Genomic DNA, 18,337 nt, shown 5'->3' with positions numbered 1-18,337 from the left:
GAACAACAAATCAGATACTAGATCATATCTCAAAGCATTTATAAATTTTGCCAAAACACAATTTTCAAAAACAATTAAAATAATTAGGTCAGATAATGGAATGGAGTTTAATATGCCAGCCTATTATCTAGAGTTAGGCATCCAGCATCAAAGAAGTTGCCCCTATACCCCTCAACAAAATGGTGTTGTTGAGAAGAAACACCAACACATCTTGAATGTGGCTAGGACCTTGAAACTACATAGTGGCTTACCTGAAAATTACTGGTCTTTTTGCATACAAACAGCAGTTTTTTTAATAAACAGAATGCCTAGCAGAATTCTCGACAAAAAAACCCCTTATTCTATTTTATACAATAAGGATTTTGATTATAACACTCTAAGAGTCTTTGGCTGCTATTGTATAGCCAAAGATAATAGACATTCAACCTCTAAATTCCAACCTAAGGCTAAACCTTCTATTTTTTTAGGTTATCCTCTAGGCACAAAGGGTTACAAACTTTTGGATCTAGAAAATCAAGAAATCTTTATTTCAAGAGATGTCATATTTTATGAATCAGAATTTCCTTTTATAAAGGAAACAAGACCAAAGCCAATTGATAATAATATTGATACAAACTTAGCGAACATTACAATTCAACCAAGCACTAACACAAATTCAGGAAGACAACCTAGATTAACAAAAATACCTGCTTACTTAGCAGATTTCCATTGTGATAGCATTGCATCTCAACATCACACTTCTCATGCACATTTTACTGCATCTATTGCTTTACATAAAGAACCAAAACATTACAATGAAGCTCTTAAGGACGCAAAATGGTGTGATGCAATGAACTTAGAACTGCAGGCTTTAAACAACAATAATACATGGGAGTTGACCACTCTACCTCAAGGCAGGAAAGCCATAGGTTGTAAATGGATTTTTAAGATAAAATATAATGCCAATGGTACCTTAGAAAGGTATAAAGCTAGATTAGTAGCTCAAGGTTTTAACCAAAGTGAGGGTTTTGATTATAAAGAAACATTTGCTCCTGTTGTTAAGATCACTACTGTTAGACTATTCTTAGCTTTAGCTAGCATGAACAAATGGCACATACATCACATAGATGTTCATAATGCCTTCCTTAATGGAGATTTAGAGGAAGAAGTCTATATGAAACTTCCTCCAGGATATTCTAACACAAATAAACAACTAGTTTGTAAATTAAAAAAATCAATTTATGGCCTTAAACAAGCCTCTAGGCAATGGAATGAGAAATGTAGCAAAGCATTATTAGCGTTTGGTTTTATGCAAAGTAAATCAGACTATTCTGTTTTACATTATCATAAAGGCAATAGTATTTTAATTCTTTTACTTTATGTAGATGATATGGCTTTGGGAGGGAATGATCCCAACCTTATTCAACAGGTTAAAGAATACATCGCCACATGTTTTAAAATAAAAGACTTAGGCAACCTGAAATATTTTCTAGGATTAGAAATTGACAAAACAGATTTAGGTATTCATCTTTCTCAAAGAAAATATACCCTAGACCTAATCAAAGACACCAATATGGATCATGCAAAAATTAGTCACACCCCAGCTGATACTAATACTAAACTTTCTTTAAACATAGGAACTCCATTAGAAGAACCTCTTCAATACAGATGGTTAATAGGTCGATTAATGTACCTAACAATCACTAGACCTGACATTAGTTATTATGTCAATACTCTTAGTCAATACATGAAAACCCCCACAGATGCTCACCTAACAGCAGCACATAGAATAGTCAGATACTTAAAAGCAACACCTGGAAAAGGTATTTTCTATTCTTCTTCTAACAAAATGCAGATACAAGCGTATTGTGATGCTGATTGGGCAGCATGTGTGGACAACAGAAGATCAATTACAGGCTATTGTGTCAAATTAGGAGAATCTCTTATCTCCTGGAAATCAAAGAAACAGCCTACTGTTTCCAAGTCTTCGGCCGAAGTTGAGTATAGAGCCATTGCCTCTACTACCAGTGAGATTACTTGGATATCCAGTCTCCTCACTGAACTCAGACTTCGACCTGCTTATCCTATGAATCTATTCTGTGATAGTCAAGCAGCCATCTACATCAGCCATAACCCAGTCTTTCATGAAAGAACCAAGCACATCGAAATTGATTTGCATTTCGTTCGAGAAAAGATCCAGGCAAGAAGAGTTCAACTTTCATACCTTAGATCAGAAGACCAGCCTGGAGATCTTTTCACAAAACCTATGTCTGCTCCTCGACTTCATCATTTACTATCCAAGTTGAATTTGATTGATCTCAACCCCATTCAACTTGAGGGGGGGTGAAAGAATCTCCGCTGCGTTTCTTCCTTCTTCAGCTACGATTCATTGGTGCTACGAGTTAAATCAATTTCTTCATTCTGGTTTGTGCCCCTTTGATCTTGGGCCTGCCTCTTGTAGGCTTAGTTCTCTTTAGTAGTTGGGCTTCTTTTAAGTTTTGTTGTTATTCACAAATGGGCTAGTCAACTCAATTAAGCCCAATTATATTTCATTTACATATTTTGTTTCACTTTAGTCTTATCACTTGTACAGACATACTGTTCATGACAGTATTGTCTACTTTACATATAAAAGCTCAATTGAGCCGTTGTAAGAGACACTTTTGAAATGAAAAACTATTCATCCATCTTCTTCTTCTCTCCATCCTCTGCTTCTTCTCACTCTTCTTGATCTTCTTGTTCTGCAAACAATCAAGATATTTTGTTAGATACAAAATATAATACTGATTGCTATGTTGATCTTCTATCGTTATGTTTGTTAATCTATCTATATGCTCTAGATGGCTTTCTTCTGGATTTCTTCGTGTGATTTTCAGGTCTTTATGCTCAGAGATGCCTCCCTTCTTGGTCTTCTATTGTTTATATTGGTTAATCTGAATACTCTCTCGTTGGTGTTCTTCTTATCTGGGTAATCCATCCATTTATGTAGTCACAGCTCAAATCTCCTGTGCTACGGCTTCTGCATAATTTTTAACTAGATGCCACAAGAAATTATGCTGTGTTTTTGGCTCATATATGACTCGGTGACTCTGAAGTATATATGTTCAGATTAGATTTTTAAAGTTAAATATTTCCTATATATAATAGATAAGATCATACATCATTAAACACTCGGCGGTTTGAACAAAAAAATTGGTTTATTTTTTATTTAAAAAGATTCAAATGTTCAAATGATGAAAAATTAAAGTATTATTGCATGATGTTTGGGGGTTATTTAAGGCATGGAAACAATTATGATGTTGATCGCAACTAGAAGTATAGAAAGTGATTTTATCAAATGAGAAAAGAAAAACAATTGAACTTTATAAATTATTGTTCGAGAGAATTGAGTTTTCCCAATTGTTTGGATTGTCCACATGATTTTGTTGACCATACCAATTACATTTGTTTTTGGGTTAATAGAACTTTTGGTCATTTGAAAAATCAAACGTTCTAAGTGAGTAATTGAAAATCTCAAAATGTTTCAAAATAGTCACTCAAAGTTGTAATATGTTTCACTATAGTAATTATCACAATGTTCGAATGTTTCAACATGGTCACCAAAAATGACTATGGTGAAACATAATACAACTTTGGGGGATCATTTTAAAACAGTTGAATATTGAGTGACCAAAATGAAACTTGAACATCTTTCAATAATCAAAAGTTATATTAACCTGAAAATTTTCTAAGTTAAAATTGATTAATCATATCTTCGTTCAACAATGTCATAATTCAGATTGAATAAATTAGCGATATTGTCAATTGAGCAAGATTTGGTGGATTTGCTTGGAAGTTTTCGGGTAGAGCCCCAAAGAGTAGTCAAGCCCATGGTATACCAACATTGGCCAAGCCCAAATGCCCGGTATGGCGTTAGTTTCGCATCAATCAATTTATCAAAATTTCACTTTGCTCTTAGTTCATAGGCAGTCTTAGCTTAGAATCACAAGTTGAAGTGGGCGGTCAAAGAACAATAATACAGCCAAATTCAACAATAATATTCTTTAGTTCATAGCAATTAGCAAAGCAGTTGAGGGAGAGGATTTATCGGAACAAAACACAACTGGTAAGCAAAAGTAGTGGTTATTAGTTAATCTGCCTGAAATGAAGCTTCATTTCCTCTTGCGAGGAGTAGCAGGGGTGGAGATGACCCCCCACCCCCAATCACAGATATTTATAACGTCATCGTGTTATTGGAGTGATAAGTCGCGCGACGGTAGCCAATCATGTTGATAATGGTGGTAAGAAAAGACGTACAGTACGTGCGATAGTCCACATGTTCACACTTTCACATATTCTGTTTGCATTTCGATATTCCCAGTTTGTCCCCAACCAACGTGTGCAGGAATTACCAATAGCGTCCTTTAGTGAGTTGTATAAAGCTGTTGGATGTTGACATATCAAATAAAAGACACAAATAACAAATATTGACCAAATTAAAAAGATAGTAATAAATCATAGCCCTGGTTATTGGGAAAAAATAAATAAATTAAGACAAGTTGAAGTTGCTACAGCCAATCAAACATGCACGCGTGTGCAGTTAATTGCTTTGTACTCATGGCCAATATAAATCATTGGTCACGAGTCTAAATTAACCGTCATTGGGAAATACCTAAGGTATCCTACCCCTATAACACAATATATATCTTATGTATCTCATTTTCAATTCTTGCCTGAAAATTTTCCAAGGAAATGACCAATGCCCCCTTATCGCTCGGTTATCGCACGAGACACAAATTCTACATATCTGGCTTGTGTTGATCGAAGCTTTTGCTTTCCTTTTTGATTCTTGCAGGACTAGGTATAGCTTGACAAAGACAAACCATCATGTATCCCAACGAGGGTTCTGAGGACTGGATCAATGATTTACTCTGCGACTTTCCCTATGGTAAGTATATATCTATCGATGAGTTGGATCTATGTTTATAAGTATGTCAGATCTCGTTGTACCAGTAAAACTATATTGTCGTGTTTACTTGGGTTGACCCTTATGTTATGGTCAAGTTACTGCTAATCCCTTCTCCAACTATATATATATTGTAGTAGATCAGAGCAAGTTCATATCTATAGCAGCGAATTTATTGAGTTTCAGATTTTTGTTTGTCTAGGATTTTAAATTTTAATGTTTTGTGGGTCTGTAAAAGAAAACATTCAAATTAAGCGGTATTTATTAATTGTTTTTAAGACAAGTAAATAAGTTTTTTTGGATATCCTCCTTCCATATATGTATAATCAGATACATGACAAAGGGTGTCATGTGTTGTAAGGGCACATATATAAATTAATAGAAGCTTTGATTTATGTTTGTTATGGAAATTCGATCTAACATGAGTATTACTGTATAGTGAATGTTTGAGATCAATGTGTATATATAGTAAATATTAAAACAGTCAATTACTAGTTATAGTTAAAAGAACCAAGCAGCAGTGACTTAATTACCAAAAAAAAAAAAAAAGTAGTATTGATAAACTAATCACCTTTCGTTTTTGTTGTTTTACCTCATTTACATCTGAACAAACATTGACATTCCCTACAAAACTCTTTGGCATTTTGTATGTAGATCATGACAAAGAAATAAATTTGGAGGGATCTGACTGGCCAAATCAAGGTAATTCGTTCGTAATTATTAATATCATGTGTTAGTTTTTAAGGTACTATATATAATTCATTCATAAAAACATGCACATGGTAGGGTTTTTTATTTCCTTTTCTATTTTATGCATGTTAGATGGACAAAGTGTTGCAGGAACGGTGACTATCAATCCACTGACTGTTATTGGAGAAACCGAACATCCAATTAGCCAACATCAAGCAATTCATGATCAAGCTGCTGGACCATCTAGCAAAAAAAGGAAAGGAACCCCTCTAGATGATGATGAAAAAAAGAGAAAAAAAAAGAGCTTACGACAAGAAAAGCCGTGATAAGAAAAATGTAATACATATATATTTAATTATCTCTTCTGCTTAGTTGATTAAATTTTGTTTCTCTTTGTATTTTATTAATTAAACATAGTTTATACTTGACATGGTAGAAAAGAAATGTACGTTAACTAGCTAACTTGGCGACTAGATTGATCTACACACTACAAATACAATTTTTTTTTGGATTGATGGTGCAGGCACGCAATAAGGGAATAGAAGAGGATTTGCTGTTAAAACCTGAATGTCCTTTTTATTCTCTCTCAAGGAGGCATTATATATGAGTACAATCGTACCACAATAAGTGGGATACAGAATATCAATTAGTTGAGAATAAGGAAACTAAAAGATATCATGAATCCTAAAGATACTTGATTACACAATAATATATTCTGTTGACTCGTTTACACTCCCCCTCAAGTTGGTGCGTAGATATCACCTAAGCCCAACTTGTCTATTGAGTCAAGAAACACCTTGGTAGGAACGGCATGTGTCAGAACATCCGCAAGCTGCTCACCCGATCTTACAAACGGAATATCAATAATCTTTGCTTCCCACTTTTCTTTAATAAAATGTCGATCAACTTCAACATGTTTTGTTCGGTCATGTTGCACTGGATTATCCGCAATCTCCCTTGCAGCCTGATTATCACAAAACAACTTCATGGGTCCTTCTGGTCTAAACCCGATCTCTGTAAGTAGTATTCTAATCCACAATAACTCACATATACCTTGTGCCATACCTCGAAACTCAGCTTCAGCTGAGGACCGAGCAGTCACGTTTTGTTTCTTGCTTCTCCAAGTCACAAGATTTCCTGCCACGAACGTGAAATAGCCAGAAGTAGACCTTCTGTCAGACATATTCCCAGCCCAATCAGCATCTGCATACCCTTTCACCTCCATATGCCCATGCTTTCGAAATATTAGACCTTTCCCTGGACTTCCTTTAAGATAGCACAATATACGCATCACTGCCTCCATGTGATCCTCACTTGGTGCATGCATAAACTGGCTCACTACACTTACAGCATAAGCAATATCCGGCCTTGTTAAAGACAAATAAATTAACTTTCCTACCATCCTTTGATACCTGTCTTTATTAGTCGGGATTTGGTCTTCATACACGGCCAGATGATGGTTTTGCACTATTGGAGTATCAACCGGTTTGCATGCCAACATACCATTCTCTGATAGAAGATCTAGTACGTATTTTCGTTGGGACAAGCATATTCCTTCTTGAGAGCGTGCAACTTCAACTCCCAAGAAGTATTTTAGACCTCCCAAATCTTTCATCTCAAATTCCGATGATAAATACTTTTGCAACTTCTCAATCTCCTGCACATCATCCCCCGTAACAATCATATCATCAACATAGATAATGAGTAACGTCACCTTTTTTCCATTACGTTTGATAAACAAGGTATGATCAGAATGTCCCTGTCGATAGCCATACTTCTTCATTGCCTGAGTGAACCTTCCAAACCATGCTCGTGGTGACTGTTTTAGTCCATACAACGCCTTGTGAAGTCTACAGACTTTTCCCCGAGAGTTAGGAATACTGTACCCCGGTGGAAAATCCATATAAACTTCCTCCTGTAACTCTCCATGAAGGAATGCATTTTTTACATCAAACTGCTTCAAAGGCCAATCGAAATTAGCAGCCAAGGACAACAAAACTCTAATAGTATTCATTTTTGCCACGGGAGCAAAAGTTTCTTGATAGTCAACACCATAGGTTTGTGTATAACCTTTAGCTACCAGTCTCGCCTTGTAACGATCAATCGTCCCATCTGCTTTGTGTTTAATGGTAAATATCCATTTACACCCTACTGACTTCTTCCCTCCTGGCAACGGAACTACACTCCAAGTTCCATTTTTCATCAAAGCATCCATCTCTATCTTCATAGCCTCAGTCCACTTCGGATCTCTCAAAGCTTCTTCTACTTTAGTAGGTATTTTGACTTCATCCAACTGATGAATCAAAGCACAGGATGCTGGTGAAAGTCGATGAGTAGAGACATAGTTCGATATTGAATACTTCGCCTTGCCATCTGGAGAGTACCTGTCAGGCGGTTTCCCCCGATTCTGTCTAGGAGGTAACCTATATGTGCTTTCAGATGAATCAAAATTTAATAAAGTTTCAGCATCAGATATACTAACCTCTTGGATATCAGTCGGACTGGGATCATTGTCACGTGGAGATACTGGAGGAGAGGGGTTAGTCATAGCAGCAGCGGCGGCATTATGTTGTACCCGTGGGCTATCATCCGACACTACATAATCAATTGGAGCATCAACTTGATCATCAACAACCTTCCCAGTTGCTACGTCCTCAACATCCTCAACCCGCGCATCAGTCATCTCCAAAGCAGTAACAAACCGACCATAGTCATCATCATATATCTCCCCCTGAGGTCCATGGTTGGTTTGCGGAGTAAAGAACAATGAATCCTCAGAAAATGTGACATCCATCGTTGTATACCAGTGCTTAGTGCTAGGACAGTAGCACTGGTAACCTTTCTGGTGAGGATTGAAACCAAGAAAGACACACCTCAAGGCACACGGGTCAAGCTTGCTCCGTTGATTCTTGTGTAAGTGAACATAAGCCACACATCCAAACACCCGAGGTTCCAAGTATAAATAGGAACAGGGAGTAACATGGTCCGCAAGAACTGCCAACGGTGTGCGAAAGTTGAGAACGCGAGATGGCATCCGGTTCATGAGATAGACTGCATAGGTGACTGCATATGACCAATAGATGGTAGGAACATTGGCACCAATCAATAGTGCACGAGTAGTTTCAAGGATATGTCGATTTTTCCGTTCAGCAACGCCGTTTTGCTGTGGAGTCTGAGGACAACTAGTCTCATGAAGAATTCCATTATCCTGAAAAAACTGAAGAAGTTCACAATTCAGATATTCACCACCATTATCAGATCGCAAGACCTTGATTGGAAGTGAATATTGATTTTGTATCATACGATAAAAAATCGAAAATATTTTCCCAACGTCACTCTTATGCTTCATCGTATATAGCCAAGTCATCCGAGTGCAATCATCAACAAACGTAACAAACCAACGAATTCCAGATTTCATAGTGACAGGTGATGGACCCCATACATCAGAGTGAATTAATTCAAAAGGAATAGACTTTTTATTAAGACTGATAGGATAGTGCGTACGATGACTCTTAGCCAAAGTGCAAACATTACATTCTAAGGTAGACTCAGGGATATGTTGAAACAATGCAGGAAGTAATTTCCGTAAATAACCAAAAGATGCATGTCCTAGGCGACGATGCCACAACTGCATTTTTTTCAACTTGGTATTCTCAGTACTGCTGACTTGACAAACTCTGCCAGACGTTATATCATCCACGTAGTATAACCCCCTCCGTTTAGTACCACGCCCAATGATCTCCTGAGTCCGGATATCCTGTAAGAGGCAAAAGTTTGGAAACATTAGCACAACACAATTTAATTGTGTGGTCACTTGTCCCACAGATAGCAGGTTACTAGATAACGCAGGAACAAGTAAACAGTTATGCAAGGACAGAGTATGAGTAAGTGCTACAGAACCCGCAGCAATCACTGGAATAGTACTACCACTGGCAGTAATTATATTGTCTCGTGGAGGAGGAACACTAGAGTTGAGGAGGGTCTGATCATATGTCATGTGATCCGTAGCCCCTGAGTCAATTATCCAACCTGTGTCACAGTAATCAGAGGTAGTGAAAGCAGAGCCTATATTACCTGTGTCATCAATGTTTTCATCGGGAGAGATCATGGTGAGAAGAGATAACTGAGAAGATAAACTATCTGGCTCAGCAGTAGACTGTGTCTTGGTAGGAGGTGTTGTGTGGCCAGTTGCGATAGCCGCAACTCCAGATGTATTTGTTGCAAGTTTGGTTTGGCCTGTTTTTCTATTTCCCTTCCCCCGATTTTGTTTCCTTCGTTCAAGGAACCAATCGGGATATCCATGTATTTCAAAACAAGTATCCTTTGTGTGGCGAGTTCCATTACAATGACTACATTTCAACTTGTCCTTTTCACCTTCATCTATGTCACGGAGAACACGGGAAGGAGGGCCACTAGGGGAAAACTTGCTCACCATAGCTGCGGGCAACTCAACATTCTTCATCATAGTAACCTGTCTTTGTGCTTCACGCCTGATTATGTTGAAGCACTCATCAATGACCGGGACAGGTTTAGTCCGAAGGAGATTACTTCTAGTTGAGTCGAATACATCATCGAGCCCTGCCAGAAAATCATATACTCGGTCTTGCTGAATTTCTTCTCTCCGTGTTTTCATGTCAGCCGCACAAATCATCTTATTCGGGCGTCTCTTGTCAAGTTCCTGCCATATGCTTTTTAGTTCAGCAAAATAAAGATTTACCTGACGTCCTGCTTGTTTGGTTCTTGTTGCCTTGCAACGTAATTCATAGTATTGTGAGTCATCCGCACCATCGTAAAACATCTGGGTAACACTTTCCCATATGTCTTTGGCCGTCGGAAGTTCCGCAAATAACCCAATTATATGTTCGTCCATGTTTTTGAGCAACCATCCTCGTACGGTTGCATCTTCGGTACGCCATTGGATGTATCCGGGATCTGTCTCTTCCTTTTGTTTGGTATGACCAGTTAAATAGCCGAGTTTATTTTGTCCGGCAGCATGAACTTCCATCATCCTCGACCAGATTTTGAAATTAGTATCATTCAATCTGAAGCCGAAAGACAAGTTGTTCATGTTGCTAGTTTCATGGGAACTCTGTGAAACAATCATGGTTCCACTAGTAGTTCCGGTGGTGTTGGCTGGTTGGGTGAACTGCGAAAGCTCTCCAGTGCCGTCCGCCATTCAGAAATCAATTCCTTGTTTCGGAATTGGATTCTGCCAAGAGAAAGAGGTGTCAAAGGTGGTGAGATGAATTAGGGTTTCTAACCTGCTTCGATACCATGTTAAAACCTGAATGTCCTTTTTATTCTCTCTCAAGGAGGCATTATATATGAGTACAATCGTACCACAATAAGTGGGATACAGAATATCAATTAGTTGAGAATAAGGAAACTAAAAGATATCATGAATCCTAAAGATACTTGATTACACAATAATATATTTTGTTGACTCGTTTACATTTGCAAGCTACCAAGAGTAAATTGAAAGACCTTGAAAGTGAAAATGAGTCATTGAATAAGGAAAAAAACTTGATGGATCAAGAGTTGCAGATTTCAGCCACTCAGATTGAGCAGCTTGGTTCTGAAATTAAAAGATCCAAGGAAACCATTGAGGATCTACAACAAAAACTTGATGCTATGCATTGGAATCAGGTTAGCTTATACATAGATTAATTAACTCCCTCAATGAATGCAACGTGCTTTTATTAATTGTATGCATATATGTACATATTGCAGAAACATGTCGAAAAAATGGAGGAGGAGTTGCGACAACTCAAGACAAAAACTGACAAACTTGAACGTACGAAAAAATCTTTGACAAAAAAATTGCAGGCAGAAGCCAATAATACTGTGGAACTTCAATCCAAAATTGATATCCTGAACGCAAAGATGACAAAACAACAACAGTTTGTGGATTTGTATACCAATGGGCTGGTAAGTGTAGCCCTGTTTCCTCAATGAATGTGTTGTTGATAGATACATTCATACATACATACATATATATATATATGTATGTATGTTCAGCTAGATCTATCGAAGCACATCATGATCAAGTTATTTATATATTTTTTTAGAACCATAATCAAGAATTGCCTGTGGAACAAGAGCAACTAGGGCAAGAGGAGAATGTACAACTTGGTTTCATGGGAGATGGACGTCCTATCACTAGAGAAGAGATGCAAGAGGTTAAAGCCATGATGATGACAATTATGGCTCAAATTGGACAACTATATGGAAAGATGAATGCTCTAGAAACTCCAAATCCTCCTTCACAGGTACATTACATTCCAACAAAACTAGTTTATGTAATTTTATATTAAATATAATGAAGATGTAAATCAATTTATTTATTTAATATATTGGCACCAAATGCATCCAGTGGACAGAGTAATATGATCACCCAACTCAACAGGTGATTATATTAATCACCTTTTGAGTTGGGTGATCTTACTATTATGTTCTTGAAAATATATATGACTAAACTAGTTATACATTGCTAGCTCAAAAATGTTTAATTCTCTTGTTTACAGCTCAAAATTTAACCCTTTATTCAAGTCAGCTTTTACTAATAAATCTCAAATGTTAAGAATGAGAAAATATACATATAATCTAGATATCGATCTTGGAACCGATTAACTTGCTGTTTTTTTAATATTTTTCTGTCCTTACAGAGTGGCTAAAAGAGGGAACAAAATTGGATGCTTCAAGGGCAATGCTGTCAACGGATTGCTCGAACTTTTTCTATTGGGTTGTGAGAAGTTAATTAATTACATCTCTTATGAACTATTTCTATTGGATTGTATTTTATCAAACCTGCATGTTGAACAAAATAAGTTGCTGTTGTGTTTGAATTTTGTGAGAGTTGACAGAGGAATATTAATTTGTATTTGTGGTATGTTTAATTAGCAATGTCATTTGAATTATTGGCTTGTATGTATGTGCAGGCTAGGCTAGTCGCATGATTAGTATACTCGGGACCTTTTTTTGGTAGATTTTATATCTATTATTAGAGTGGAAGGTATAAATAGATATAACTAAGATGAAGACGGAGCCTCTCCATAACTAGACGGGGAGCTAGGGAGATAAATTTTTATAACTTACATAGGACTCGAACCTTGAGTATCACCGGGGATGTGTATATGCCTAACCATGGCATCTTTAGTTGAGGGATTGTTGGCATATACATATAACTTCTCGCCTCAATTCCCTGATCTGATTGCTTTACTGATCTTCTATCGTTGATGTTGGTTAATCTGTATGCTCTAGATGGCCCTCTTCTGGATTTCTTCGTGTGATTTTGAGGTCTTTATGCTCAGAGTCAGAGATGAGTCCCTTCTTGGTTTTCTATTGTTGATGTTGGTTAATTTGAATGCTCTCGTTGGTGCTCTTCTGGATTTTTGTGTGTCATTTATAGTTTTGGTGCTCAAAGCTGGGTCCCCAGCCTTTTGTGTTTGCGTTGTTTTTCTTTACTGTTTGGCGCTTGCCGTTGGATTGCTCTCACATTTGTTTTCATCGTAGGCCTTGGTTTCTTGTTTTGCTTCACTGTTTTTGCCTGGCCTTTGTTGGGGTTTGGAGTTTTGACTGCCAAGGGATTCTCCCTCCTTTTAATTCGTGATGTTTCACTTCAATAAAATTACCACCGACTTATCAAAGAAAAAAGAGGCGGAGACTCTCTCTCTGGACTAATATATTGGGTTATCAACAAAGGGATAACTCAATTGGTTAAGACCATTCTCAATTAGTTACATGCAGGAGATTGATCAATCTCTATGCATACTCTTATAGCAGCATAGGCACTTGGGAATTACGTGCAGAGAGTCTGCAGCGGCTCAATGGTCTTTCATCATTGAAAGTCAAAAACTTGGGATTTGTGAAACTCAATGGTGTTGGAGCAGATTGGCTGCAAGCAGTTAACATGCTTCCTTCCTTGGTGGAGTTGAACTTACATGGGTGTGAACTCCAGGGGTAATAGGATTATCCCACATCGGAAGATGTGGGAGGTAAGGTGTTGTTTATAGGAGGAGGTATCATGACATGTCCAGCTGCTGCCTGAGTCTTCTCTAATGGTGGAGTCGATTCTTCTGTCTGGTTTGAGGTTTGTTACTTTGTTGACCTAGGTGAAATTGGGGATCTGATTTTGGCGCGAAAGTTTAACAAGAGTTGAGCAATTAACTTCAGTTTATTCACCTGGGTCTGTCTCACGGTCTGAAGTGCACCGTTTCGCTTGGGATCAGTTCGCACAGTTTTATTCAACTAGACTACAACTCCCAAAGTCAAGAGTTATGACCAGCGAGCAATTCCCCATCATATCACACCCATTTATTTTCTTATTCTATAAACTATAGAGAGAGGATAAATATCTTGACTGAACATAGAGAGAAACGATTCCCCATCATTATTTATCTAGTGGCCGCCAATACACACCCGAATAGATTTTCATTTAAACAAAAAATTTCAAAAACTAAATTGTATGTTCAACAATGTAATTTGTAGACAAAACAACTTTATTATATATGTATATATATTCTCAATTGTATAATAGATTTCTAGAGTTCAAAGAGCGGGATAGTGGCTCCAATTTTCCTCTCAGCATTATACTAAATCATATTTTAAAATGTGTTATTGAATATTTTTTATGTTTATAATGTTATAATATAGTACTTTGACGTTCATGATATAATATAGTGATCAAGTCGCACGACACTACCACATGTTTACATCCTATTTGTGTATTGATTAGGGATGCACAAAAATTATCGATATAATTAAACCGATCGATAACCGAATTGATTGATAAGTTATTTTCAAAAAAAAATTATATTTTTGTTTGAAGAACTTACCGAAAAATCGACTAACCAATCGATTAAATTCATACCAAAAAAATGATCGTAACCGACCATTTTCACCCCTGGTATTCTCAGTTTGTCCCCAACATGTGTAGGAATTGCCAATAGAATCCTTTAGTGAGTTGCATGAGCTATTAGCCCATGGAAAAGGGTATTCTCACCCCCCTAAATTAGTAATCTCGTCCCCAATCATTAATTTATATTATTTTAGTATTAATTTCTATATAATTTGATATTTAATTCTTTCTATTTGCATGAGATTTGATGTTCAATTCACATTCCAAAAATTAATTTTCTCACCCTTATAATTTATTTTCCCACCCCCAACAATTAATCAAAGTAAACAAATTACATCATATCAATGCAAATTGGCGAATAGATTTAATGTATGATTCTGTAAACAAGTGGGTCACTTCGTACATAGAACATGTTGCAGCATACATGAAATGTTCTCGCCAATCTACATTGATACGATGTAATAAGTTTGCCTTAATTAATTATTGGGGTGAGAACTATTTTTTAAAATGTGAATCTAATGTTAAATCACACACAAATCAAAAGAACAAAATATCAAATCATATAAATTAATATTAAAATAATAAAAATCAACTATTCAGGTGATATTACTAATTTTTGGGTGAGAATACCGTCTCCCCGTAGAAATCATTTTCTTGTCATATCAACATTGGTCAAAAGTCTTATGAAAATTACCATTATTGGGCAACACCTGCCCCCATGAAAAATCATTATAGAATAGAATAGTTATATATCTCATTTTCTGACAACAATGCCCCTTATCGCCCAATTATCGCACGATATACAAATTATATCCATCCTATCGTACCACCCCATATATATATGAAGGCGCCGTCTCTTTAACCTCGCTCCATTTTTGCTTTCTTTTTTATTCTTGCAGAACCAGAGTTTAGCTTCACAAACCATAACCATTATGGATCCCATCAAGGGTTTGGAGGACTCCATGGATATCGAAGCTCTCTTGAAGTTTTATGATGGTAAGAATATGTAAGGAATTGTAATTATATATATATACACATATATATATCGATCAGAGTTGGATCTGTGTGTATAAGTATGTCAGATCTCGTATGTACCTGTAAAGTTGTTATCTTCAGACTTCATTTGGGGTTGACTCATATGTTATGGTCAAGTTACTGCTAAATATTCCTTCTCCAACTATACATATTGGAGTAGATCAGATTAGAGCAGAACTAATATGGTTGTTATATATGGCAGCGAATTTATATATTGAGTTTCAGGTTGTTTTTTTTTTTTTTTGGATTTTAATGTTTTGTGGGTCTGTAAGAAAATATTCAAATTAGGCGGTATTTATTGATTGTTTTAAGACAAGTAATTAATTGTTTTTGGATATCCTCCTGCGCTTCCATATATATATAATCAGGTATTTAATAGATGCTTTGATTTATGTTTGTTGTAGAAAAAATTCGATCCAACATAAGTATACTGTGTAGTGAATGTTTGAGATCGATGTATACATATAGTAAATTCTAAAACAGTCAATTACTAGGTAATTCATTCATAATTATTAAAATTATATGTCAGATTTTAAGGTACTATAATTCATTCATAATTACATGCACCTAGTAGGGGTTTTTTCGCTCTCTTTTTTTATACTTTCTTTCATTTTCTGTTAGATGGACAAAGTGCTGCAGAAACATTGGCTATCAAGCAACTAGCTGGTACTGGAGAAACCGAACATCCAATTAGCCAACATCAAGCAACTCATGATCAAGCTACTAGACCATCTAGCAAAAAAAGGGGAGAACAAACCCCTCTAGATAAAGAAGAACAAAGAAGAAGAAAACAAATTGCCGATAAAAAAAGCCGTGCCAAAAAAAAGGTAATAGATATATATTAATCTCTTTGTATTTTCTTAATTAATTATAGTTTATATTTGACATGGTAGAAAAGAAATGTATGTTAACTGCCTAGCTTGGTGACTCTACACTACAAATACTTCCTTTTTTTTTTTCCAATTGACGGTGCAGGCAAACTCAAACAAAAAAGAAGAGGAGTTGCAAGCTTCCAAACGAAAAGTGAAAGAACTTGAAAGTGAAAAGGCGTTATGGAATGAGGAAAGAAACTCGATGGCTCAGAAGATTGGGCGGCTTAAATCTAAAAACAAAAGATTGAAAGAGGTTAGCTAGCTAATACTTAAATTACTTAACTCCCTAGCTCAATGAATTAAATGTGCTTTTATTAATTATATATATGTTATGTCCTAGTATCTTCACGGGTCAAAAATTATCTATCAGTATCATTTTGATATTTGTTTTCAGTAAATTTACTTGCCGAGCAAAACACCAAACGACTTGTGCGTCTTTTGAAGCGCAATGGCACACAAGAAAACCCCGATAGCTAGCATACCATACATGTATCATATGTGTATGTACATATTATTGCAGGACGCTGATGGGAAAATTGTAGAGGAGTTAAGAGGTCTCAAGACTGAAGTTTACAAACTTAAAGGTGTGAATGCATCTATGATTGTGGAAGGAGACATGACGAAAAAAAATTTGCAGAGAGAAGACACTTATACTAAGCAACTTGAATTGAAAACAAGAGTTGACACTTATAACTCTAACGAAGCTAATAGAGGACAACAAGAGTTGGTGAATATGTTTTTGCATATGGAACAAGAGCAGTTAGGGCAAGAGAAGAATGGAAGACTTGGACGTCCTATTGCGACATCAAGAATACCGTCTATGCAAGTTGAGAAATGGAATAGAGAGGTTGAAGAAGCAAGGAATGATCGTGCCGAGGGGAAAAAGCAAATTCTTGAGGAGATGCGCGCTGAGGGAATAAAGCAAATGAATGAATTTCTTGAGGAGATGCGCGCTGAGGGAAAAAGACAAATGGATGAATTTCTTGAGCAGATGCGTGCTGAGAATGCAAGATTAATGTCTGAATATATGATGATTAATTCATCTTGAGGTAAGACTACTTAATTCACCTGTTGAGTTGGGTGATTTTATTACTATATATGTTTTTGAAAATTTTGTTTTGATAATAAATATGACTAAACTTCTTGTTATACATTGCTAGCTCAAAAAATTGTTATAATTCTCTTGTTTATAGCTCAAACATGAACCCCTTTATTCTTGTCACCTTTTATTTTAAATCTCAAATGGTAATAATGAGAAAGTCTACGACATATTTTATAGCTCAAAAATTAGCCCTGCTTTATTCTTGTCAGCTTTTACTAATAAATCTCAGATGTTAAGAATGAGATAGTCTACATATTATTCTCTCTTGGAACTGATTAATATTTTTCTGTCCTTACAGAGTTGCTAAAGCAATCTGGTGTTTCAAAGACTATGTTATCATCGGCCTGCTGGAACTTTTGTCTATTGGATTGTGACAACTTAATTAATTACGTCTTTTATGAACTATTTGTAGCTAGCTTTATATTTTATCAAAACCCAAGTCGAACAAATTAAGTTGCTGTACGTTGTGTTTGTTTTGTGAATGGTTGGCTTGTTATTATATGCAGGCTAGACGCATGCATGATTAGTATAATATACTTGAGACCTTTTTTGGTATATTTTATATTTACTACTACGTAACTAGAGTGGAAGGTATAAATAGATATAACTAAGACGAAGCCTCTCCATAACTAGACGGGGATGCTGATCTTCTATTGTTGATTTTGGTTAATCTGTATGCTCTAGATGGTGTGATTTTGAGGTCTTTGTGCTCAAAGATAGGTCCCTTCTGTTCTTGGAGTTCTATTGTTGATGTTGGTTAATCTGAATTCTCTCGTTGGTGTTCTGGATTTTTGCTTGTGATTTGTAGTCTTGCTGCTCAGAGCTGGGTCCCCAGCCTTTCCGTTTGGGTTCTTCTT

The 18,337-nt window shown here is 36.3% G+C and overlaps 2 protein-coding genes across 3 annotated transcripts in view; both read left to right on the top strand.

Annotated features, from left to right (window-relative positions):
• LOC119980872 (switch-associated protein 70-like) overlaps nucleotides 1-12,541 on the top strand; it is a 32,328-nt gene extending 19,787 nt beyond the window's left edge. Inside the window, exons 5-7 of the mRNA XM_038823697.1 lie at nucleotides 11,345-11,542; nucleotides 11,683-11,883; nucleotides 12,280-12,541. Coding sequence (XP_038679625.1) covers nucleotides 11,345-11,542; nucleotides 11,683-11,883; nucleotides 12,280-12,288 — 408 coding nt within the window. The 3' untranslated portion in view covers nucleotides 12,289-12,541. The remainder of the gene's footprint in view (nucleotides 1-11,344; nucleotides 11,543-11,682; nucleotides 11,884-12,279) is intronic.
• Nucleotides 12,542-15,309: 2,768 nt separating this feature from the next.
• On the top strand, nucleotides 15,310-18,035 carry LOC119980871 (trichohyalin-like). Of its 2 annotated transcripts, XM_038823695.1 has the most exons (6): nucleotides 15,310-15,467; nucleotides 16,128-16,333; nucleotides 16,482-16,631; nucleotides 16,899-17,267; nucleotides 17,304-17,427; nucleotides 17,779-18,035. In XM_038823695.1, exons 1-5 carry the CDS (start codon nucleotides 15,404-15,406, stop codon nucleotides 17,424-17,426), a joined length of 912 nt encoding a protein of 303 aa, XP_038679623.1. In that variant the 5' UTR covers nucleotides 15,310-15,403; the 3' UTR covers nucleotide 17,427; nucleotides 17,779-18,035. The 2 variants fall into 2 exon arrangements, with proteins under 2 accessions (XP_038679623.1, XP_038679622.1); XM_038823694.1 differs by having other exon boundaries at nucleotides 16,899-17,427.
• Nucleotides 18,036-18,337: the final 302 nt, after the last annotated feature.

The sequence above is a fragment of the Tripterygium wilfordii genome, chromosome 16, assembly GCF_013401445.1.
Source record: "Tripterygium wilfordii isolate XIE 37 chromosome 16, ASM1340144v1, whole genome shotgun sequence".
Lineage (NCBI taxonomy): Eukaryota > Viridiplantae > Streptophyta > Magnoliopsida > Celastrales > Celastraceae > Tripterygium > Tripterygium wilfordii.
This window is presented reverse-complemented; position numbering and strand designations above follow the sequence as displayed.

Excerpts from the sequence above, each read along its gene's own strand:
- LOC119980871 (XM_038823694.1), top strand. The coding sequence starts at position 15,404 with ATGGATCCCATCAAGGGTTTGGAGGACTCCATGGATATCGAAGCTCTC. Across the intron at positions 16,334-16,481 it reads AAAGCCGTGCCAAAAAAAAG|GCAAACTCAAACAAAAAAGA; the intron begins GTAATAGATATA and ends TTGACGGTGCAG. Across the intron at positions 16,632-16,898 it reads AAAACAAAAGATTGAAAGAG|GACGCTGATGGGAAAATTGT; the intron begins GTTAGCTAGCTA and ends ATATTATTGCAG.